This window comes from Giraffa tippelskirchi, chromosome 8 (assembly GCF_054371585.1).
Source record: "Giraffa tippelskirchi isolate mGirTip1 chromosome 8, T2T-mGirTip1v1.2.pri, whole genome shotgun sequence".
NCBI classification, from domain to species: Eukaryota; Metazoa; Chordata; class Mammalia; order Artiodactyla; family Giraffidae; genus Giraffa; species Giraffa tippelskirchi.
In genome coordinates this window covers 54,004,163-54,030,598 of record NC_137282.1, presented here as the reverse complement: position 1 = coordinate 54,030,598, position 26,436 = coordinate 54,004,163, and the positions used below count along the sequence as shown (strand labels likewise).

Here is a 26,436-nt window from a genome sequence, read left to right as displayed (position 1 = left end):
CACACATGAGGACGTCAGTGTGAAGTCTCCACCCCTGAAGCTGACCCATGGTGCAGTGGCCCACAGATTCCCCAAAGAGAACATGTCTTTAAAATGAAAAGTAAGCATATGGTGAGATGCGATCAAGTTGAGCTTGGACTTGAGAGCCAGAGTAAATGGATGTGTGCATGCTAAGTCAATTCAGTTGTGTCCAACTCTTTGCAACCCTATGGACTATAGCCTGCCAGCCTTCTCCAGGCAAGAATACCGGAGTGGGTTGCCATGCCCTCTTCCAGGGGATCTTCCTGACCCAGTGATCAAACCCACGTCTCTTATGTCTACTTGCATTGGCAGGCGGGTTCTTTACCACTAGTGCCAACTGGGAAGCAAGGACCTGTATTTTGTAATGAAATGATGAGACCTTGATACGTGATCAGTTGCTGCTGCTGCTGCTAAGTCACTTCAGTAGTGTCCAACTCTGTGCGACCCCATAGACGGCAGCCCACCAGGCTCCGCCATCCCTGGGATTCTCCAGGCAAGAATACTGGAGTGGATTGCCATTTCCTCCTCCAGTGCGTGAAAGGGAAAAGTGAAAGTGAAGTCGCTCAGTCATGTCCGACTCTTAGCGACCCCATAGACTGTAGCCTACCAGGCTCCTCCATTCATGGGATTTTCCAGGCAAGAGTACTGGAGTGGGGTGCTATTGCCTTCTCCAACATGATCAGTTAAATGTCTGTTATTTTCCTGGGTCTTCAAGTGTGCAATGTAGACCAACTATGTTTAAGGTTTCTTCATCCATTTACTTGGGAGAAGGAAATGGCAACCCACTCCAGTATTCTTGCTTGGGGAATCCTGCACACAGAGGGGCCTGGAGGGCTGCTGTCCATAGGGTCACACAGAGTCGGACACGACTGAAGCGACTTAGCATGCATGCATGCATGCATCCATTTATTTACTGGAAACTGGAACAGTCACTCTTATTATTATTATTGCTGAATTGGAATTCAACTTTGGCAGTGTTTCAAAACTTCTTAGCTAATATTGTATACTTTTAAAAGAAAAAATATAGTACTCTTGTAAATTTCAAATTTTTTTCTCTATGAGATGAGCTATATTTAAGTAAAATACATATTTTCTTTCACTAAAAGGGACAGTTGCTAAATGATTTCACATTTAGGCTAGTATCATGCTCTAAATATACTGAACTCTTTGACAGAGAATTCTAGATCTTTTCATGGATATAGATACAGGTACATTTTATTCTTTTTTTAAACAATTGAATTATAATTGACCTACAACACTCTGTCAGTTGCTGGTGGTCTGATAGCTGTATGCATTGCAAAGTAACCACTATGGTAATTCTATTTACCATCTGGCACTACACAAAGTTATTACAATATTATTGACTATATTCCCCCTGCTGTGTATTTCATTCCTACAGCTCATTTATTTTGCCACTGAAATTCTGTATCTTTTAATCTCCCTTACCCATTTCACTCGCCCCACCCCTCTCTCCTCTGGCAGCTGCCTGCTTGTTCTCTGTATCTTTGAGTCTGTTTCTGTTTGGTTGTGTTTGTTCTTTTGTTTGTTTTTCAGATTTCACATTCAAGTGAAATCATATGGTATTTGTATTTCTCTACCTTATTTCACTTAGCATAATACCCTCTAGGTCCATCTATACTGTTGAAAATGACAATATTTTATTCTTTTTTATGGCCAAGTAATATTCTCTTGTGCATATGTATGCATATATAAAAATATATAAATAATATATTTTCTACATGTATATATACAATACATACATATATATTGTAATAAATATGCTTCCCTGGTGGCTCAGATGGTAAAGCATTTGCCTGCAACGTGGGAGACCCAGGTTCGAGCCCTGGGTTGGGAAGATCCCCTGGAGAAGGAAATTGTAATAAGTAATGCTGCAATGAACACTGAAGTTCATATACATTTTCCAATTAGTGTTTTTTTTTTTTTTTAGAAAACTATACAGAACTGGAATTGCTGGATCATATGGTGGTTCAATTTTTAAGTTTTTGAGGACTCTCCATACTGTTTTCTACAGTGGCTGTACCAATTTATATCCCCACCAACAGTGTACAAGAGTCCCCTTTTCTTCACATCTTTGCCAACACTTGTTATTTTTGTCCTTTTTAATAGCCATTCTGACAGCTGTGAGGTGATATCTCATTGTGGTTTTGATTTGCATTTCCCTGATGACTAGTAATGTTGAGCATCTTTTCATGTGCCTGTTGGCCATCTGTAAGTCTTCTTTGGGGAAAAAAACGCCTTTTCAGTCTTCTGCCTAATATTAATTGGGTTGTTTATTGAGTTGTATTATATATATATATATATATATAAAACATTATATATATATAACATTTTATATATATATAACACTATATATATATATATATATATATATATCTTGGATATTAACCCCTTGTTGGTTATAACATTTGTGAATATTTTTTACCATTCAGTAGGCTGTCTTTTCATTTTGTTGATGGTTTCCTTTGCTGTGTAAAAGCTTTTAAGTTTAATTAGGTTCCCTTTGCTTATTTTTGCCACTCTTCTGGTCTGCAATATCAGTTGAGAGACTTATTGGAGTTCGCCTGTGCATACTTAATTGCTTTTCTCTTGCTGCTTTTAAAATTCTGTCTTTATCCCTAATTTTTGCCATCTTAATTACAATGTGTCTTGGTGAGGACTTCTTTGGGTTCATCTTGTTGGGGACACACTGTACTTCCTGGACCTGGATGTCTGTTTTCTTCTCCAGGTTGGAGAAGTTTTCAGCTATTAATATTACTCCTTCAAATAAATTCTCTGCCCCTTCCTTTATCTTTTCCTTCTGGACCCCTACAATGCCGATATTAGTATGCTTGATGTTGTCCTGAACGTATCTTAAACTATACTCATTTAAAAATATTTTATTTGTTTAGCTTGGTTGATTTGCACTACTGTCTTCCAGTTTTCCATTCCATTCCTCTGTATCATCTAATATACTTCTCATTCTTTCTAGTGTATTTTTTAAATTTCATTTATACAAAAACAGTCAAAGTTATACAAGTATACTCAAAGCTACGGTTTTTCCAGTAGTCATGTACAGATGTGAGAGCTGGACCATAAAGAAGGCTGAGTGCTGAACAATTGATGCTTTTGAACTGTGGTGCTGGAGAAGACTCTTGAGAGTCCCTTGGACTGCAAGGAGATCAAACCAGTCCATCTTAAAGGAAATCAGTCCTGAATATTCATTGGAAGAACTGATGCTGAAGCTGAAGCTCCAATCCTTTGGCCACCTCATGCGAAGAGGTGACTCACTGGAAAAGACCCTGATGCTGGGAAGGATTGAAGGCAGCAGGAGAAGGGGATGACAGAGGATGAGATGGTTGGATGGCATCACTGACTCGATGGACATAAGTCTGAGCAAACTCTGGGAGACAGTCAAGGACAGGGAAGCCTGGTGTGCTGCAGTCCATGGAGTCACAAAGAGCCAGAAATAACTGAGCAACTGAACAACAACAGTTGTACTCTTCAGTTCTGTTTGATTCTTCTTTATAGTTTCTAACTCTCTGTTACACCTGTTACTGCATTCATTCTCCTGGGCATCTTTATGATTATGACCTTCAACTCTTTATCGGGTAGATTGTTTCTACTTCCCTCAGTTCTTCTTCTGAGGTTTTATCTTGTTCCTTTATTTGGAATATATTCCTCTGTCACTTCGTTTTGCTTTACTCTCTGTTTTTATTTCTGTGTATTAAGCAGGTCCGGAGAAGGCAATGGCAACCCACTGTAGTACTCTTGCCTGGAAAATCCCAGGGACGGAGGAGCCTGGTGGGCTGCCATCTATGGGGTCGCACAGAGTCGGACACGACTGAAGCGACTTAGCAGCAGCAGCAGCATTAAGCAGGTCTGAAGTTACATTTCCTGATCTTGGAGGAGCAGCCTGATGTAGATATCCTGTGAGGCCCAGCAGCATACTCTCCTGTGGTCACCACAGCTGTGTGCTCCAGGGGGTACCTCCTAGTGGGCCATGTGAGCCCTTCTTTTGTGTTGGGGGGTGGCAACTACTATGGGTGCACTGGTCGGTGGGCTGGCTTGTGGTCTGGTTGGCTGCCAGGCCCTGTATGGATGTTACTGGTCCTGGCACAGCTAGCTTCTCAACCTAGGGAGAACCAGGAGTGAGGTTGACTGGCTGGTGGGCAAGTAAGCCCCTGGTGCTAATAAACTAGGAGGACTCCAAAATGGTACTTACTAGCACTGCAAGGTAGAACTAGCTTCCCAAAGAGGCTGCTGCTAGCATCTCTGTCCCCAGAGAGAGTCTCAGCTGCCTCCTGCCTCTCTGAGATGCTCTCTAAGATCAGTAAGTGCCCTGACCCAGGCTCTTTTCAAACTACTGCTTCTGTGTTCAGTCTTGGTATGAGATTGTGTGTGAGCCCCTTAAGAGCAGAGTCTGTGTTTCCCACAGCCCTGCAGCTCTCTCAACTGGAAGCTGGTCTTCCTGGTGCTGGGGAGTTGATGCAGGCTCCTTGGGGAGAAGCTCTGCAATTCTGATGATCCTCACATACTATTCTTATATAATCAATGCTGAGCAAAGATTAAATGCTATGTTTTGCTGGATTTTATCACTGCTAGCTAGATACATATCTGTGACAAAAGTCAAGCAACTCTAGAGGAACATATCTTAGCATTCAGGTGGTGATAATACAGTTGAAAATTTTAGTAAGCAAAAAGTCCTTTGATGCTGTAATTTTTTTCTACTTCTTGCTTAGTTTCAAAACACAGACTGAGAATGTGGAATGAATAGCAGCTATTAACCTCTCAATTAACATGCCAGTATACTACAGTGTTATAAAAACTGATGAAGGTCAAAGAAATACTGCTTTCTTTTTAGCCTTTAATTTTGATTCATCCACTAGACCAGTCTCATGCAATGGCTACTTGAAAACCTATAACTGTTGACTGAAGGACTTGAACAATTGAGTGCTTCTAATGTGACAAGTGATTATAACCTCAGCCACAAACACAGTTCCTAACTGACAAGTAACAGTTGAGACTGTTAATGGCTTTTCTGTCTTATGACAAAATACAGTGACACATTCAACACTATTTCCTACACGACTGTTAAAATCGGAAAAAACACAAATGTACTTCTGAAGCAGATGGATATGACAGAATGTCCACGCTGTGTGTTTAAAATGATGTGAAAAGAATAATATAAGTTATCAAGACTTCAAAAATGGTAAGTATAAGATTCCTATAAGAGTCATTAACAATTACACGATGTCTGATATTCACCAGAGTTGTCAAATTAGGGGTGGCTGAGAATCTCAGTTGGTGCGATTTCATTGTGGGTTTTCAGCACGGTCATTCTAGCTGCAGGATTCCAGAATAAGTGTTCCAGTGTATTGGCAAGATGTGATGAGTTATACAGTTCAAACACACCTTGATTGGCACGTGCAGTCTGATTCATCAAAATCATAGCACATTTAAGCTTGTGCATATTTAGAAATAAAACCTATAAATACATAAAAGGGAGAATCATAGCTATACATGTTTGTTCATCTGTGTTCTCTCACATGATCACAAAAGTTTCAGTAGTTTTGGGAGGAGGGCAAGTCTGCAAGCATGTTATGAATTAACTAGAGCAAACTGATATTCCTCCCTTTTCCAATTATTAAATCTTCAATTCCAAAAAATTTATTTTCAATAAATATTTCTATTTCATTAGAACACTTCTAGAAGGCCATAGCGGAGAAGGCAATGGCACCCCACTCCAGTACTCTTGCCTGGAAAATCCCATGGATGGAAGAGCCTGGTAGGCTACAGTCCATGGGGTCGCTAAGAGCGGACACGACTGAGCAACTTCACTTTCACTTTTCCCTTTCATGCACTGGAGAAGGAAATGGCAACCCACTCCAGTGTTCTTGCCTGGAGAATCCCAGGGATGGCAGAGCCTGGTGGGCTGCCGTCTATGGGGTCGCACAGAGTCGGACACGACTGAAGCGACTTAGCAGCAGCAGCAGAAGGCCATAGGAATCTCAGATATACTATCATGAAAGAATTGAGTGACAAATGGTGAGTTTAATGCTAAGACCCAACATAATTCTTCTGGATGCATTTTAAGAGCAGTGAGAAGCAAAAATCCAACTGAAGTGCAGGTGGGAGGTGAGGATACGGCCAGTTATAAAAACCTTGCTTTGATCCCCAAATCAGTCACTGTCTAAAAGAGGTAAACCACATAACAGAATGGATGAGACTGAGCAGGAGAATTCTAAATGGGAAATGCTTGACTCAAGTGAATTCAACACTTCTTATTAAATTCATAAATCCAGACTGCTAAATATTGAGGGAAAAGGTAAAGAAACAATGATATGAAACGAGTATCTAGTCCATGAAGAAATTTTCAGTCAATTTAAAGCATATATTTGAGACTATTTGTAGTAAAAGGAACCTCCTGTTAGCAACAATCCAGACGGGAACAGACCTAACAGGACTATTTCCTGGATTGGCAATGTTGATATATACTACTTCATAGATAGTTTCTTCAAATGAGTTTTTAATTAGCTTTATCAAATAATTTTCTTTGACCATAGGACTGATAAAAGCATTTTTTCTCTTTAAGGCCCAATAGGGACACTCACACAGATGGAAGGAATTCATATAACAACCTCCCAAAGCTCTACAGTTTTATGATTCAGGGATAATACTTTCTTCTCTGAATGTCTCATGAATATAGATAATTATATCAGAGTGGACTATGGTTTTATTGTGTATGCATGTGTGTTTGCTTAAGAAAAGCATCAACATATTAAGTTTCTAATGCCCAAAACAGGTGTGCATTTCAATTAGAGATTTCCAAGGTCCACTGAAGCTATGCGAAGCTAAGTGAAGGACAGGAAAGCCTGGAGTGCTGCAGTTCATGGGGTCACAAAGAATCAGACACAACTGAGTGACTGAACAATAACAACCACTGAAGCCATATAAAAAAGATAACTGAGGCTTCTCTGGCGGCTCAGTGGGGAAGAATTCACTTCCTATTACAGGAGACACTGGTTTGATCCCTGATTCGGGAAGATCCCACCTGCCCCGGAACAACTAAGCCTGAGCACCACAAGTACCAAGGCTGTGAGCCAGAGCCTGGGAGCTTCAACCACTGGAGCCCGTGGGCCCTGGAGTCCACAACAAGAGAAGCCACCACAATGAGATGCCCAGGCGCCACAACTAGGGAGTAGCCCTGCCTGTGGCAACAAAGATCCGGCACAGCCAGAAATAAAGAAATAAAATCAAAGCCTGTGTTACTTTCCCTGACCTTGCTGGCGGCCCCAGGATAAGCTCTGCAGGCTCAGCCCACAGAAAGCCTCAGGGAAAGACCACCCCTCTGCCCAGTCCTAAAAAATAAATAAACAAGAGAACCATGTGGTTTCCTGCCAATGGAGAAGAGCATTTTACTGTAAGTTCAATATTCTAAGGCATAATTCAAGTCAACCATTTGTACTGTGCAATTATTCCACAAGTCCAGTGGGGTTTCTCTATATTTGATATGGAAAAGTATTCAAATCCTAACACTCAACTGTTGATTGAACCTATTTGGAGGTCTCAAGGCGCTTACACAGAACCCCTGAAACTTCTTTTTATTGCACAATGATAGTATCTCGAATTAAATGAAATGAGAGAATATCCAAAAGTCTTGAAGTGCATCGTTTAAAGCCTTTAATAACAAAAGAAAACTTATTTGGCGTTTAGATGTAAAGGGAATGAAGTCAAGAAGTAAGCCCTTGATAACAAAAGGTTTACCCTGTTAATCTTATTTGATTACATTGAGGGACTTCAGAAGTCAAAATTTAATTAAGGTTACTGAATGTTTTTGTAAAATTGACAGCTCATGGATATACCAACCCTGTGGCTGGTGAAGATATGTTTTAAGTTACATACAATAAAATACCACTGGTTCTTAAATCTAACTGGGAAGATTACTATTAGTGGTGGTGGCGTTCCTTTGATATAAGCCCTCTCTCTCTTTATTCCATTGGCATAAAAGCCCTCCTTCCTCACTGCTTCCATTCCTGGGAAATTCCTACTCAGTATTTAGGATGTGATTATTACCTCTTCCAGGAAGTCTTTTATGACAGTCCTTCCTGCTGTCTTTAGATTGGAAAGTATGAGCATGTGAAGTTGCTCAGTTGAGTTCGACTCTTTGCGACCCCATGGACTGTAGCCCACCAGGCCCCTCCATCCATGGGACTTCCCAGGCAAGAGTACTGGAGTGGGTTGCCATTTCCTTCTCCAGGGGCATCTTCCCGACCCAGGGATCGAACCCGGGTCTCCCGCATTGTAGGCAGATGCTTTTACTGTCTGAACCCCCAGGGAGGTCCCATAATTTGTCCCAAGCGCACAGCTGGTAAGGGAAGGTGGTGGATGAGCGCTAAGCTCTTTCTGACTCTGTCACTCTGTTTTCTTCCCCATCCTCCCTGCATGCCTTGCTATGCAGGACTGAAGAGGCACAGAACAAAAGGATGTGGGTCCATCATCACTTGGATTTGTAGCCACACTGAAACAACCACTACCAAATACCTTCATGAATCTGGGTCATCTCTGGGTATGAAAAGTGAAAGTCGCTCAGTCCTGTCTGACTCTTCTTTGCGACCCAACGGACTATACAGTCCATAGAATTCTCCAGGCCAGAATACTAGAGTAGGTAGCCTTTCCCTTCTCCAGGGGATCTTCCCAACCCAGGGATCGAACCCAGGTCTCCCACATTGCAAGCGGATTCTTTACCAACTGAGATATCAGGGAAGCCCACATGCCAGTCATTAGATTGGATGCTGGAATGTCAAGCCTATCGTATCAACATCCCAGGAGTCACCAAGTCATGAGTTCTTTATCAAATCAAAATGACTAGTAAGAACAGCTTTCCTTGTGGGGTGGGAAGACTGGAAATTTCCATCTCTTGATGATCAGACACCAATGCTTCCCAGTGACATTGGGTAGTCTTACCCAAAACCGAGGGTCGTCGGGCACACTTAGAACTGTGTCTGTGCATGTGTGTATGGATGCTCCATCATGTCCAGCTCTTTGTGACCCCATGGACTGTAGCCCGCTAGGCTCCTCTGTCCCTGGGATATCCCAGGCAACAATACTGGAGTGGGCTGCCTTTTCCTTCTCCAGGGGATCTTCCTGATCTAGGGATCAAACCCCTGTCTCTTGTGTCTCCTGCACTGGCAAGCAGATACTTTACCATGGTGCCACCTGGGAAACCCTAGACCTGTACCTACCAACACCAGTTGTATGTGTTAGGAAGTCACTGCGTGACTTACTTGTCTCCTTTGCTTTTGGAGATGCCGACCAACTTCTCGATGCCCCCAGCGTCCCGTAAGGCCTTGGCATTCTCCATGTTCTTGGTGATCACCTCATGAAGGGTGCAGCACACGGCCGTCACCGTGTCATCCGACATGGCCTTGCTCGCTGCATTGTTGCTGTTGTTCCCGCCTGGAAGCCGGTGGACCAGGTCTCGCATGGCGTATTTGCCTTCGGAAAAGAAGATGAGGGGAAGAGTTGAAATGTGGTCAGAACAGGGGAGGTGGGAACTGGGGTGAAAAAGAGAAGACAAGAGGCCATGTTAACACAATGTTGTCTGCTCTCATCACTGATTATTCTCTACATAGGTACTGTGGGCACATACACAGCAAAACATGGTGAATGCGTGGCTTGTGGTACTGGATTGATGTGGGACTGACTCTCTGGACAAGTTATTTCATGCCTCGGAGCCTCAGCTTTTTAAATCGTGAAGCCAGAATGACAGTATACCTACCCTTACTAGGTTGTTGCAAAGATTAAATGAGTAAATATGAGGGAAGCACTGAACACACGACGATGACCCTGGACTCAGGACTCAGTAGAGGTTAGTTATCAGTGGGTTCCTGCTTGCTGTTCAAAGAAGTTAGGAAAACATATGGTAACCCTAACACAACCTCAAAAATCCCCTGATGGGAGCAATGTTGGCAACTGTATTATTTATCAAATAAGAGTCAAAGCACAAAAATGTATGTATGTATGAAATCTGCATTTTGGTCCCTATAAAGAAAAGAGAAACATTCAAAGCAGGAGAGGGAAACTTTACAAATAATATATAAAATGAGATGTCCTTTGAACTAGGGCAACTGGATGAACTATTTGTCTCTCTGATGGGGTTTTATTGAACGGTTCTGCCATATAACATTTACTAATTTGATATGTTTTACGTCCTGTGAAAAAAATGATAACATACAACTTTGTTTCCTTAATTCACTTTATCATTATCAATCATGCTCCTCCCAAAGACAGAGGTACTTATAATGACATCTTTATGGAGTACTTTTAGTTTACAAAGCCATTTAGGTATTACCAATAACCCTGCAAGACAATTAATTCATCCCACCTGCAGGTTCCAATTTTGTCCTATTGATTTACTTTTGGAACTAAGTACAGGAGTGGCTGTAGCAAAGTTGGCTCTTCTTAAATTTTCAAATTGGGTGGAATTGGCATGTGTCCAAAGTTCAATTCCTGCCTTGTCTCCCACCCCCTAATCAGACATATTTAGGTAGCTCCTAAAACCCATTTGGAATATTCTTCCTCCTTACAGGTCTCTAATGGATGACTTCTTTTGCTATTTAAGTCTCCGGCGCATGGAGCTTGGAGGCAGGAAATGGGACCCCATGGGAGGAGGCAATGATATCTTAATTCCCAGCAGTAATAAATAAAACATAGGACTTCATAATTTTAGTATCAGCTCTTATCCTATGTTTAGGTGGCTTATTTTAGCTTGAACATAAAAAAAAAGGCTGAAGTCTAAATTACTGAAATAGGAAAGTGTCTTCATTCAACTGATGACAGCTGAGACGCGTCTGACAGGAACTCTTTGCCTGAAAATCCCCAAATGCAGCATATTTATTTTCCAATGACAGCACTTAAAACAGGCTGGAGAAGATCCTTGGTATGAGAAACTCCTCTGAGCATCCTGCTTTATCTGTTTATCATTAAATTGCACTCACCTCTGTCTGCGAGTTTAATTCTGTTGAGCTCAGCATGCTGGTGACTTTATCATTAACCCCCACAATTCACTGTCAGACAAACTTGATTCACAAAAGTGAGAAGATAGGTGGGTTCTTTTCCTTTATCATGGAAGTGATGGAGAGAGGAGACAACAAACTCGGTTCTTGTGCATACAGGGGCATTCCCACTCCTGAATGAATATGGAAGACTGGTTCTGTGACCTTGGACATTATCAAGGTTGAAAGCAAAATCAAGGAAAGGAAGAGAATTTGACTAGAGCATTTTTGTTTAAGTTTACATAGTGTGTATGCATGCTCAGTCGTGTCTGACTCTTTTTGACCCCAATGGACCGTAGCCCGCCAGACTCCTCTGTCCATGGGATTCTCCAGGCAAGAATACTGGAGGGAGTTGCCATTTCCTCCTCCAGGGGTCTTCCCAACCCAGGGATCGAACCTGCATCTCCTGCATTGACAGGCAGATTCTTTACCACTGAGCCACCTGGGAATCCCTTAGTTTATGTTATCATCATTTAAAAAATTACTTCAGGCACAAAGTATGGTTTCATCTTTTACAGTTTCCCAATCTGTGAGCTCTGAATGAGAAGCAAGGTCCCCATAATCTTCAAGTGGCAGGAACTGCTATTCTCCCCAGAAAAGCCTCTTAGACTTGCCCCAGGGTCCTGGACAAATATTGTCATTTTTTATGTGCTCCCCGCTGTGAAAGAGAGCAGGAGTCACCGTCATTCACACACACACACACACACACACACACACACACACACACACACACACACACACACACACACACACACACACACATGTTGTTCAGTCTCTCAGTCATGTCTGACTCTTTTCAACCCCGTGGACTGCAGCATGCCAGTCTTCCCTGTCCCTCACCAACTCCTGGAGTTTGCTCAAACTCATGTCCATTGGGCTGATGATACCATCCAGCCATCTCATCCTCTGTCGCCCCCTTCTCCTCCTGTCCTCCATCTTTCCCAGCATCAGAGTCTTTCCCAATAAGCTGGCTCTTTGCATCAGGTGGTCAAGTATATGGGCACAGGGACACCAAGGGCACCTGGGGCTCAGCGGTGCTTTGCGAGGTGATAAGGATGCAGAGGAGGAGAGCTTAAGAGTACAGGTCTCACCCTGCGGATGAGCCTGCCATGGGGGAAAGGAGCTTCTAGTTTTAGAACGAATGGCTGAGGCCCCAGAAAGGGGCAACAGTACCATTAACCACTGCAAACTGAAGACCGTGCCCCATTCCTCTAGATTTAACTTGGTTTAAAAATAAGTTAATGTGGACAGTGACTGAAGTCATGAAATTAAAAGACGATTGCTCCTTGGAAGGAAAGCTGTGACCCATCTAGACAGCATATTAAAAACCAGAGATAGCACTTTGCCGACAAAGGTCTATCTGGTCAAAGCTATGGTTTTTCCAGTAGTCATTTACGGATGTGAGAACTGGACTATAAAGAAGGTTGAGCACCAAAGAATTGATGCTTTCGATTGTGGTGTTGGATAAGACTCGTGAGAATCCTTTGGACTGCAAGGAGATCAAACCAGTCAATACTAAAGGAAATCAGTCCTAAATATTCATTGGAAGGACTGATGCTGAAGCTGAAACTCCAATACTTTGGCCACCTGATGTGAAGAGCCAACTTTTTGGAGAAGACCTTGATGCTGGGAAAGACTGAAGGCAAAAGGAGAAGGGGGTGACAGAGGATAAGATGGCAGAATGACATCTCCAACTCAATGGACATGAGTTTGAGCAAACTCCAGGAGATAGTGAAGGGCAGGGAAGCTGGGCGTGCAGCAGTTCACGGGGTCACAAAGACTTGGACATGCCTTAATGACTGAACAACAGCAACAAATAACATGACACAGATGACTCAAGTGGTAAAGAATCTGCCTGCCAATGCAGGAACCACAGGAGATTCGTGTTTGATCCCTGGGTTGGGAAGATCCCCTGGAGGAGGAAATGGCAACCCACTCCAGAATTCTTGCTGGGATAATCCCATGGACAGTGAAGCCTGGCAGGTTACCGTTCATGGGGTCACAAAGAGTTGGACATGACCGAACACACACACAACACAAATATGACACAGAACAAACGTCATAGAGTGACTCATGCTGATGATAGCATCTAGCAGGTGAGTGTAATATTTTAGGACAAAAGCAAGGACTTGTGAATACAAAGAGATGGCCTTGGGGGGATCAAGAACAGAAGAGCAGCTGCAATGGAGAGTCTTCAGAACCAGGCTTGGAGTCCAATAAAATGGTGGTGGTAACACAGGGAAAAAGGATTCAGAAATTTCTAGTTAGGACAATGAGGTGGACAGCGATAGCCAAGTGAATTCTAAAGCTTAATAATAATGGACAAGTTGGATTTCTGTTTTATTTTCCACACAAATTAAAATATACACAGAAATTCCCTGGCAGTCCAGTTGGGTCTTGGTACTTCCACTGCTGTTGCCTGGGGTCAATCCCTGGTTTGGGAACTAAGTTCCTGTGAGCCTTGTGGTATGGCCAAAATTAAAAAAGAAAGAAAGAAGGAAAGAAAGAAAGGAAGAAAAAATACATAAAGAAAAACATGCACAACTAATAAGCATTATATGAGAGAACCACAAAGCAATATCCCATGGGAGAGACAAACAGGTCATCAGGTTCAAAAGACCCTTGGATTTGTGAAAATAAACCGAACACCTCACCTTGCCTCTATTTGGAACAAATGTCCTTTCCATTATCCACTCTCAGGGAATCACACATTACAAATGAAAAGCACAGCCGCTCCAAGATTAAGACAGATACTCCCTGAGATGACAACAAAACAAACGCAGCCGCACCATCACCACCAACATAGTCACTCTGTCTTGCTCAAATTCTCAACAGAAATGAATCCTTGGGCTGTTTCTTCAAAGTTAGCCTCTCATGAAAATAACTTTATCTCTGACTTTTGCAATACTGATATGAGATGACTGTTGGACATATTGCAATTATGTAAAAAAACACACAAACTAACTGCAACCTTGTAACTTTGCTTCCCTTCCTCCCCACACAGGTGTGTGTGGGCACCTGTGTTTGTAAATTACAAGTAAAAACTAGTTTCTCTTTCTTTCTGGGGTCTTCTTTTTAGAGTTGTTGGGCACATTGAGGTGTGTGGATGGACTCAGGAGACGTGACAAAGTGTGCTGCCCCAGAAGCACGCCTTGAGAACTTCAAGATGGGCTAAGAGAGGTTTGTTCTCGCCGACGGTGCCTATTTTTTGATTGTTCATTTTTAACTGTCTGTATTTCAGGACCAAGTCTGTTTCTGGTATTGATCTGTGAACTACCCGGTTGGCTTCCCCATGGGTGGCAGCAATGTTGCAATGTTGAGTAGTGAGCGGCTTTACGGTCTAACCACCTGTGCTCCTCTATACCTTCCTAAACTGACTGTCCATCACTCTGGATCACTTATACGAGTCCTCTGTTACAGCTGATCTCTGTGACCATGGTAACTCAAATCTCTCATTCCAGCATTAGAGGTGTGCTCGTGCTAAGCTGCTTCAGTCGTGTCCAACTCTGTGCAACCCCACAGACTCTGTGCAACCCACCAGGCTCCTCTGTCCGTGGGATTCTCCAGACAAGAATAATACAGTGGGTTGCCTTGCCCTCCTCCAAGGGATCTTCCTAACCCAGGGATCAAAACTGTGTCTCTTACATCTACCTGCACTGGCAAGTGGCTTCTTTATCACTAGCACCACCTCGGAAGCCCAACATTAGAGGAATGATGTTCCTAGAGCCAGACATCCTGGAATGTGAAGTCAAGTGGGCCTTAGGAAGCATCACTACAAACAAAGCTAGTGGAGGTGATGGAATTCCAGTAGAGCTATTTCAAATCCTGAAAGATGATGCTGTGCAAGTGCTGAACTCAATATGTCAGCATATTTGGAAAACTCAGCAGTGGCCACAGGACTGGAAAAGGTCAGTTTTCATTCCAATCCCAAAGAAAGGCAATGCCAAAGAAGGCTCAAACTACTGCACAATTGCACTCATCTCACACACTAGCAAAGTAATGCTTAAAATTCTCCAAGCCAGGCTTTAGTAATACGTGAACTGTGAACTTCCAGATGTTCAAGTTGGTTTTAGAAAAGGCAGAGGAACCAGAGATCAAATTGCCAATATCCGCTGAATCATCAAAAAAGCAAGAGAGTTCCAGAAAAACATCTATTTCTGCTTTATTGACTATGCCAAAGCCTTTGACTGTGTGGATCACAATAAACTGTGGAAAATTCTGAAAGAGATGGGAATACCAGACCACCTGACCTGCCTCTTGAGAAACCTGTATGCAGGTCAGGAAGCAACAGTTAGAACTGGACATGGAACAACAGACTGGTTCCAAACAGAAAAAGGAGTATGTCAAGGCTGTATATTGTCACCCTGCTTATTTAACTTCTATGCAGAGTACATCATGAGAAACGCTGGGCTGGAAGAAGCACAAGGTGGCATCAAGATTTCTGGGAGAAATATCAATTACCTCAGATATGCAGATGACACCACCCTTATGACAGAAAGTGAAGAACTAAAGAGCCTCTTGATGAAAGTGAAAGAGGTGAGTGAAAAAGCTGGCTTAAAGCTCAACATTCAGAAAACTAAGATTATGGCATCCGGTCCCATCACTTCATGGCAAATAGATGGGGAAACATTGGAAACAGTGGCTGACTTTTTCTGGGCTCCAAAATCACTGCAGATGGTGACTGCAGCCATGAAATTAAAAGACGCTTACTCCTTGGAAGAAAAGTTATGACCAACCCAGACAGCATATTAAAAAGCAGAGACATTACTTTGTCAACAAAGGTCTGTCTAGTCAAGGCTACGGTTTTTCCAGTGGTCATGTATGGATGTGAGAGCTGGACTATAAAGAAAGCTTAGGGTGGAAGAATTGATGCTTTTGAACTGTGGTGTTGGAGAAGATTCTTGAGAGTCCCTTGGACTGCAAGGAGATCCAACCAGTCCATCCTAAAGGAGATCAGTCCTGGGTGTTCATTGGAAGGACTGATGTTGAAGCTGAAACTCCAATACTTTGGCCACCTGATGTGAAGAGCTGACTCATTTGAAAAGACCTTGATGCTGGGAAGGATTAAGGACAGGAGGAGAAGGGGCCGACAGAGGGTGAGATGCTTGGATGGCATCACCGACTCGATGGACATGGGTTTGGGTGGACTCCGGGGGTTGGTGATGGACAGGGAGGCCTGGCGTGCTGCGCTTCATGGAGTCGCAAAGAGTCGGACATGACTGAGTGACTGAACTGAACTGAACTGAACTGTTTTAAGACAAAGGTCAGCTGAGAACAGCCCTAGATCAGGAACATGACAGCTCTTGTGTCTATGAGATTTTAGTACCTCTTTGACATCCCTGTTTCTAGAGCCTCTAAAACTGACCTGTGAGTTTTTGCTGAGTTGTCCTAAGTTAATACTTTTCTTCCATTTTTTATGGTGGTAAAATGCACATAATTAAATTTACAATCTTTTCTATTTTCACATGTACAGTTCAGTGATCCTGAGTAAATTCATACTGTCTTGCAAACATCACCAGCATATATCTCCAGAGCTCTTCATCTTGCAAAACTAAAATTCTATTAAACTCCATTTAACCTTTAAACAATAATTCCCCATCCCTCCATCCACTAACAACCAACGTTCTACTTTCTATCTCTATGATTTTGACAACTCTTTTTGTTGTTGTTCAGTTGCTAAGTCATGTCCTTGTGACCCCGTGGACTGCACAGCGCCAGGCAACCCTTCCTTTACTGTCTCCTGGAGTTTGTCTAAACTCGTGTCCATTGAGTTGACAACTTGAAGTGTCTTATATAAGCGGATCGTACATCGTGTCTATTTTGCTCAGCACACTGTTTTCAAGTGTCATTCGCACTGTAGAATATATCAAAGTTGCCTTTAAAAGAAGTCTGGATGTTGTTCCCTTGTCTGCACACACCATGTTCTGTTTATCCATCCATCTACTCGTGGACAGTTGGGTTGCTTCTTTATTTCAGTTATTGTGAATGATGCTACTATGAGCAGAGGTGTAAAAATATCCTTTCTCTTTCATTCTACGTTTTTTTGCATCTAAAATGAGTCTCTTGTAGACAGCATGTAGTTGGATCATAGTTTTTTTTTTGCTTTCCATTCTGTCAACCTCTGTCTTTGGACAGAGGGTCTTAACCCTTTTGTATTTAAAATAATTATTGTAAGGAGGGGGGAAATTAACGTGTGTTGTTTTCCTATTTTTTCCTAAATACCTTCTAGGTTTTTTGGTCCCTCATTTCCCAAATTATGCTCTTCAGTGTTTGATTTTTTTTTTTTTTTTTTGCAGTGAAATGTTTTAAGCCCTTTCTCATTTCCTTTTGTGTATACTTTGTAACTATTTTCTATGTGGTTACCATGTGGACTACATTTAATATCCTAAAATTGTAACAGTCTAATTTAAATTTATACCAATTTAACTTCAATAATGTACAAAAACTCTGCTTGTTTACAGCTCAACCCCAATCCTTTCAGTTATGGATGTCACAAAACTACATCTTCACATGTGTCCAAAAATATAAAATGATGGTTGTTTTCTCAATGCATCACTTTCATAAAGTATAGAGAAAACATGGAGTTTCAAGCCAAAGGTACGAGACTACTAGCTTTTAGACCAATAATTTTTTTAAATGCATTATTCTCTTGATTCATGTAAAAAACAAAAAGTGGAGTTACAAACTGGCTTTACAATAATACTAAGCTGCTATAATTATCCAGTGTTTTAAAGTCTTTGTCTAGCAATTCTCCCATTTGGTCTTTCTCAGGGAAGGTTCTGTTGGTTCATTTTTTTTTTTTTTCCTTGAAATGGGCTTTACTTCTCAATTTCTTTGTATCCACTGTGCTTTTGTTGTTGTTGTTCAAAACTGGACATTGCAATCGAACAATGTAGTGACCCTGGAAATCAGATTCTTCCCCTTCCTAAGGTTTGCTGACTTTTTTTTAGTTGTTGTAGGATGTCTGTGTGCTGAGGTGTCAACTTTAGATCTCAGATCTTTTCTGAACCTTTACCTTTCTCTGGCCATGCATAGTGACTTTCTAATTTTCTTCACACAGGCATTTGCTTTGGAATATCTTAATATATGACTCCCCAAAGGGGAAAAAGACAGCAATGAAGGGGGAGGGAAGGGCACCAACCCTTTAAGTCCCTGGAAGTCACTTCAGCTGGAGGGTGAGGGGTGTTCAACAATTCGGGGGTACACAACAACAGCTGCCTCTGCGTCTGTGACTCCATGATCAGTAACAGCAATCCAAACACAGATCCCCCAATATCTGGAGGACAGAGTCTTTGCTGCCCACCCTAGCTCCCACCAGCCGCATACAAGCTGCTCCGTGAATACATGTATAGCTTCCTGCTGAGGGCTGGAGATGAGAAAAGGGTAGCTGCTACTTTGCTAAGAGCTGACAATGACCAAAATTAACCATAATCTACCATCCAAGCTTTCCTCTGACAGTTGCAAGCCTTCATCAGACTCTAGAATTCCAAAATAGTTACATTGGACAGATTCTGCCAGTGAGATTGCTGTCTGTGTGGGGGTACAGAATCCTGGGCTTTCCTACCCACCATCTCCCAGAATCTTCTCTCTGCTCTGAATTTACACTGCTCAGGGGTTGAAGATGTGAACACACAGGTCGCTGATTTCCCTGTGACTGTGTGTCAACAGGTGAATGTGAAAAGAGCCTTTCTCTCCTTTGCCAAAGGAAAATTGTTAGTTCTGACTAAAGATCAGCAGGACAATACTCTGTCGGTGGTCACAGCTCTGTCTGCAATGCACAGCTAACTCCTTTTTCTCTTTCCTTTCTTGGAAAGGAGCTTTTCCTGTTTGTAGCTTAATGTTTCCTAAAAATCTGCCACTTTTAAGACATCTAATATAAACAGTTTATTATGAAAAGGAAGAAAGCATATGTAAAACATCCATATCTTAAATCTGGCTTTTATATGGTTTTTCAGACCAAAGAGGTGAGGCATTCAAGATGGCATAGTTGGGTTATTGAAAAAGTCTGAATACTTGTTTACACAGGAAAGTTCTGAACCAAGCTGCAGTTATTTTCTGTCTTTAGGCACTAAGAACTTATATCTTGTGTCTCCTGAAAGCTCTCTTTGAAATTGCCTTCCCCAAATCTGCACCCCATAGTCAAACTAATAAAACTTTTAAAAAATGTATTTTAATCTAAACCATCTCTGGAACTTCCCAGAGTGCCGCTGGGTAACATCAAAGCGTTTTCTTCATCATCTTATGAGACAGGAGATGCTAGAAGTAATTAGGTACTTTTGGCATTCTATAAGTTTTTATTTGGCTTATTACTATTGTAAGAGCTGTCTTACTTTTAAAGCCTTCAGTTAAAAGAAAAAGACTTGGCAAATTAAAAAAAGAGAAACTCAACCTCCTCAAGGCTAACATGTCTTATAAAGATGCTTCAGCAGTTATGAACCTTTCAGTTTGGTTAGAGGCATGCTCCCTTTCATGTTAAAGAATAGAATGATCATGGCCAATGAGATTTTAAAAGAAATATTCTATTTCTAGGTTTAAAAGGCCCTTTTCAGTTGGTGGGAATCCTAACACTCTTTGTGGGACAAGTTAAAAGATCCTGGAGAGTTTTCAGTGCCCTCACTGTCTGTAATATATACTTACTCTAATGGGAGTCACTGACTAGCTTCTTCATTTTTTGTTTTTTGTTTTTTTTGGGGGGGATGTAGCAAATTTTTACTATCCTTTCATATTATGTGTTACAAATCAACATCAAAAAATGACTCTCCAAATAAACATAGTTAAAAGTCATGAAGAAGAAATTCACAGAAGAATTAAAAAGTTCAGTCTTCTAATAACCAAAGAAATGCATTAAAATGACCCTCTTTCCTAAGAGTTCTCATCACAAGGAAAAAACATATATATAGCTGAAACTCCAATACTTTGGCCACCTGATGTGAAGAACTGACTCACTGGAAAAGACCCTGATGCTGGGAAAGATTGAAGGCATGAGGAGAAGGGGATGATAGAGGATGAGATGGTTGGATGGCATCACCAACTTGATGGACATGAGTTTGAGCAAGCTCCAGGAATTGGTGATGGACAGGGAAGCCTGGTGTGCTGCATTCCATGGGGTAGCAAAGAGTCAGATACGACCGAGCAACTGAACTGAACTGATATTATATTTCTATTTCATTAATGTTGTATCTGACCCTGATGCTGCGAAAGATTGAAGGCAAAATGAGAAGGGGGTGGCAGAGAATGAGGTGGTTAGATAGCATCACCAACTCAATGGACAGGAATTTGAGCAAACTCTGGGAGACAGTGAAGGACAGAGGAGCCTGGCATGCTGCAGTCCAGGGAGTTGCAAAGAGTTGGACATGACTGAGCAACTGAGCAACAACAATGTTGTAGCTATATGAGATGATGGATATTCACCAAATCCATTGACTGACTAACTTCTTATAATACTAAACTTGTCTCAAGTTTGATATTGTTGGTTGTGATGAGAAAATACTCAGAGCAATTCGGCCTTATCATCAGCAAGTGGTTTCTGATTTTCTCTCACGCTCTCCTAAAGACCCTGCCAGAGCCACAGATCAGTAACTGGGTCTCTTAGAAGAAATATCAAAAGAGCCTGATCAAAGAACTCTAACGGGTACCATTAACACTTGATACAATGTAAAACAGGCTCTTGGTTACCCACACTCCTGTAAAGCTGATAGACTCACAACAAATGAACATCTTTCAGGCTACCAAGGGATAGGATCAGGGTTCCAGAACTCATTCACTTTGAGAATTTGGACTTCAAACTAACCCAGGATCAAGAGAACAAGGACTAATTACCTAGACTAAATGAAACAAATTTAGTTGTGGTTAATGTTCCATTTTGAACTAGGATTTTTGTAAAATCCATCTTCTTTCCGGCTCCTCTGTCTTTTCTGCTTAATTTAACAGGTTATGCTTATAGAAAACTAGGTGAAATTCTCTTTTAATGGAATCTCGTTCTAATTAATTCTTCAAAATTCAGGGAAAAAATCTCTTAAAAAATTTAATACACAATAAGCTATCAGGAAAAGGTAATAAGAATAATAATCCTTTTAGTATAACAATATATGCTGAGTGGTCCTGTCTGTACTGCTGAAAATAATAGTTAAATAATATAAAAAATGCCCCATGTCTAATCTGTTTACCTTATTTGACCACAAGTTTTTATAGACTGAACTAGAATCTGTCCTCCTTTCTACTAGAACATAACTGAAAAAATCAAATCTGTATCCATGACCATACCATAGGTGTCATGTATAAAGGCAAATACAACTTAATTAGGCATGACAAGTCCTTAAAAACAAGTAGATTTCATATGTGGGATTGATGTCTACAGTATCCTCCTAGGACACTGGCTTGGCTTGCATCGCATGGCTTAAGGTATCCTAGCCCTACAGTCAACATAGCCAGGAGCACTGGACAGTTGGAGCTCACAGAGATGGAATAATCCCTGAGTTACAGGTGATGGGGCGGAGACTGGGAGAAGTGCCTTGGCCAGTGCTGGGTCACAGACCCAAGCAGACCAGGAGAAAGGAAATAAAAGATTTCTGCTACATAAAGGAATCAAAATTATAGACCTCGAATCGACAAACAAAACAAAAGTTAACTTAAGATTTATCATCACATAGGTCATGAAATGGTTGGATGGTATCACCGACTCAATGGACATGAGTTTGAGTAAACTCCGGGAGTTGGTGATGGACAGGGAGGCCTGGCATGCTGCGGACGTGGGGTCACAAAGAGTCAGACACGACTGAGCAACTGAACTGAACTGAATTGAGGTCTAGTTTTGATCATCATGAACAGAGGTCTTTGTGAACGAATCCACATTACTTGATACACCTATGTCTGTGCAACTGGCCAACCATCAAATTAATGGTCACAACTGAGGAAGCTGCTCAACCACAAACATCAGTGGTTAAATCTGTGTCTTAGGGGCAGAACTTCAACAGCAAGGAGGGTCTGAGAAGGAAAACTAGTACCGTGTTCTGACTCTATCATGAATGTCTACGTCATGTGCTCATCAAAATTTAGAGTCAGGGAAACAGCACAACAAGAAACCAGTGCAGGCAAACAAATCCAAAAAGGAAAATAAACAGAGGCTCACCCTACTAGCCCTGGTCCCAGTTAATTAATCTTTAATCATTTTCTGAAATCCACTTCATCTCTGATGTTTGCAACATTGGTATGTGACACAGGGTCTGATTATCTCGTGAAAAAACTGCTGTCTGCCCACCATGAAAGGATTAAACATGACCTTACAAACCATGGTAAATTTGTGCTTTTTAATTTTAAACATGGAAGGCTGGTTTTTCTTAAGCTTGGATCCCTTGCAACAATTTGTTATTAATAGTAAACATCGCTTTCTCTTGATGCTTTTGTCTGTGTACTTTCCTTTCTCAGACTGGAAAGGCGTGGTGGCAATACTAACCCTAATCACACCAGCCCCCCTTTCCCCAGAATGGGATCTGTTCATCTCTACATACGCCCCTTTGCTCCATTAAATAGAAAAAACATTTAATGAAATGCACTGATTTTTAAAAAATGAACCTTCTTTTATGTATCTGCTAATTGCTTCAGTTGATTAACAATCTAGCCAAATAGAGAGAGAGGAGGAGAGAGAGAGAGAGGAAAAGTCGCAGTAAGAAGAGATTAGCTGGAGACAAGGAACCAGTGGTTACTGTGGGTAGAGGCTGAGACAAATTCCAGAAGAAACACTAAAGGTCCTCATGAGTTTTTCTAGTAACTATGATTTGGAAGCAAAACAAAACAAGCAGAGCCTTATAAGACATACCAGAATCTATTTCACATGCCAGAACTGGTAAGCAGTTAGTTTGAGAAAATGATTCAGGCAGTAACTCAACCCTCTAAATAGAAATAATGTTGAGTAAAGCAAATCTTACAGGTTTGCAGTATATAGTGTGCAGTTCTTCCCAGAGTTATCACCTCCAAATGAATAACCAATTTCCTCTGCTTGGAAGACAAAAGAAATTGTATTTTTCATCACCTTAAGATCTTATGCAAAGAATTTCAGTGAATTAGGCTCTGAGAAATTCTCACATTGTTGAAATGTCAAGAAGTAAGATAATGAGCAGAAATATGGACAAGAAGGTGGCAAAGATATGCCTATTTAATTTGTATAAGAATCATTCTAAAAATAAAAATTGCAGTTAATTAACAGGGGTCTTTCTGAAATACCTTTTTGAGCTACAAATAATGTAATTGTTGAGAAATACTGAAAATGAGGCAAGTAACTGGTATAATATGTTTTAATAGGATGTAAATAATTTGATGAAATATTAAGCATGATAGCAAAAAGTTAGTATCTCAGTTCGTTGCTCCATTTTGAAAGCAGAAAGGAAGTAAAGGTGAAATCTAAACACTGATGAATCTAACTTCAGGGGAGAAACCTAGGGAAGTTTTTCATTTTTAGGTCAAGATTGCTATCTAACAAAGACCCAGCAAGTCTCCCAGGATGAAAATTTTAGAGAGTAGTGGGTCTGAGACAAGATGAGGTCGGTGTTTCTGTCAGAAAACGTTGTTTTCAGGAAAAAGAATCTGCAGGTAGTCCCCTGGTCTGATTGTGATTTCGATAACAGTAATGCATTGATTCACACAAGCAACCTAGTGAAGAATTATAGCATTGCATCCCCATGTTCTTGCTTTCTCAAACTGATCTAGCCCTCTGCCAAAATAAAAGTTAGTGTCTGTAAAGGGCACAAACGGCCACAACTCATAGATTGCATTATAGAGTTGGTTTAATGTTGTCAGGAAAAGTCACATCTATTTCAGTTTCTACTTTCTATCTCCCTAGGGCTATAGAAGTGACTTCCCAAGTGGCACTAGTGGTAAAGAATCCGCCTGCCAATGCAGGAGATGCAAGAGATGAGGGTTCGATTCCTGGGTCGGGAAGATTCCCTGGAGGAGGAAATGGCAGCCCATTCCAGTATTCTTGCCCGGGAAATCCCAAGGACAGAGGAGCCTGGCGGGCTACATTCTATGGGTCTGCAGAGTCAGACACTGCTCAGCTACTGAGCGTGAGGGCTGGAGAAAAGGCAGGTACAATTTCCGACAACTACAGGCCAAAGAGATGAAATGATGTGAGTAAGGTTGCCGAGCTGTCTCCTGGTATTGGCATCATTCCATTAGTCTCTTGGCCAGAAAATCCTCTCTCCAATCAGCCCTCCTTACACAAGTAAAATTGGTACAATCTGTATGACACCTATCCTGTAACCTATAATATTAATTCAGCTGTTCTACAGACATTCACCAAAGTTTCCTCTTGTTAGCTTATATATGTAATTGATATTTTCAACAATAATATAAACCAAGGACAGTCTACATGACATTTCAGGTCCATCCACATCTCAACAAGTGACCCAGTTTGGTTCATTTTTTGACTGAGTAAAATTCCGTTGTATATATGTATCCCATCTTCTTTATCCATTCCTCTATTGATGGATATTTAAGTTGCTTCCATGTCCTGGATATTGTAAATAGTGCTGCAATAAACATTGGGGTGTATGTGTCTTTTTGAAATATGGTTTTCTCTGGGTGTAGGCCTAAGAGTGGGATTACCTGGATGGATCTAGAGTTTGTCAAACAGAATGAAGTAAGTCAGAGAGAGAAAAACAAATATCCCATATTAACACATATATGTGGAATTTAGAAAAATGGTATAGATGACCTTATTTGCAAAGCAGAAATAGAGACACAGACGTAGAGAGCCAGTATGTGGAAACCAAGCTGGAAAGGAAAATAGGGGCGGGGTGGGAGGATTTGGGAGACTGGGATTGACACATACACTATTGATACTATGCATAAAATAGACAACTGATGGGAATATAATGTATAGCACAGAGAACTCTACTTAATGCACTGTGGTGTCCTAAATAGGAGGGAAATCCAAAAGGGAGGGTATGAACGTGTATGTACGGCTCATTCATTTTGCTGTGCAGTAGAAGCTAACACAACATTGTGAAACAACTATCGGTTGTTGTTGTTCAGTCAGTAAGTCGTGTCTGACTGTGACCCCATGGACTGTAGCACATCAGGCTCCTCTGTCTTCCACTCTCTCCCAGAGTTTGCTTGAATTCAGAAAAGCAACTATACTGCAATAAAAATTAATTAATTAAAAAAGGACTCATAGAACTATGAAAAAAAAACCAAGGACAGGATGACATCTAATAACTTTTTGTTTACTGATAAATGAATAAACAACTTACATGAGCTCTTTGATTACAAAATGTAAGAAGATGTAATCATGGGACTTCAGTGGGGATTCATTCACATTTATTCTGCTGGTTTTGTTGTTTTGTGACAGATCCCTGGAACACAAGTTCTACAGGGATGCAGTATTCTAGAAAAAGGTTTCACTGTAGCACACACATGGGAAGTGCTGTATTTGTTCTCAACTCAGAGATTTACACTGTGTATTTGCAAAGTGAAGGCTCTTCAGTCCTGGGCTTAGACAAAATGAAACCACTTGGATTTAGTTTAGCTTAGAGTTTCCCAAATTTGTGTGAATGGAGAAATCTTTTGCTACATAGCATTCATTCCCTTCCCAGGGAGAGGACTGGGGTGCTGGGGGGTGGGTCTCACTTGGGGTGGTCCTGTTGGAATAAGGGTGGCAACATTTCTGTTCTTGTTACTATGCTTACATGTCACTGAATGCCCACAAATCTGTACCACCAAAGACATCCTCATATCATAGCAACTTGATTTGATATCGATAAAAATCAGAAATAAAAGAGCTGCTCTGACCATGCAGAAGGATGGGAGTAGAGAATACATGGGCGCATTGGCTGACTCACTCTAAACACGGGCATGCACGCTTATTTGCTCAGTTGTGTCCGACTCGTCTCTGTGACCAGGTTCTTCTGTGCATGGGATTTTCCTGGCAAGAACACTGGAATAGATTGCCATTTCCTTCTCCAGGGGATCTTCCTGATCCAGGGATTGAACCTGTGTCTCTTGCATCTCCTGCATTGGCAGGCGGATTCTTTACCACTGAGCCCCCTGGGAATCGCACTCTCAATATCCCTCATTCCTAAACTGCACCTGTCTTGTTGTGATCTCATACATCCACCTCCTACCCCCATACTTTGTTCACAGAGGCTTCATAAACCAGAGAGATAATGTCACAGAAGAAGGATTTGTAGTTATCTGCCTACAGTTTCATCTTCTTCGTTAACCAATGAGCTGCTTATGGAAGAATTCCCAGTGCAGGTTCTCAAATAGAGGAAACTCATAAACTGAAATTCACAAGTGTTCCAAGTTGATTTTTTTCCTAGTATCTACCAGCCCAGCCAAGCACTGGTTTCCACTGGGCAATTCTAAT

The 26,436-nt window shown here is 41.4% G+C and overlaps 1 protein-coding gene across 3 annotated transcripts in view; it reads right to left on the bottom strand.

Moving 5' to 3' along the window:
* CTNND2 (catenin delta 2) overlaps window positions 1-26,436 on the bottom strand; it is a 1,052,534-nt gene that overhangs the window by 45,709 nt on the left and 980,389 nt on the right. For all 3 annotated transcript variants that reach the window (XM_081517461.1, XM_081517462.1, XM_081517463.1), the window contains one exon: window positions 9,306-9,516. In XM_081517461.1, coding sequence (XP_081373587.1) covers window positions 9,306-9,516 — 211 coding nt within the window. The remainder of the gene's footprint in view (window positions 1-9,305; window positions 9,517-26,436) is intronic.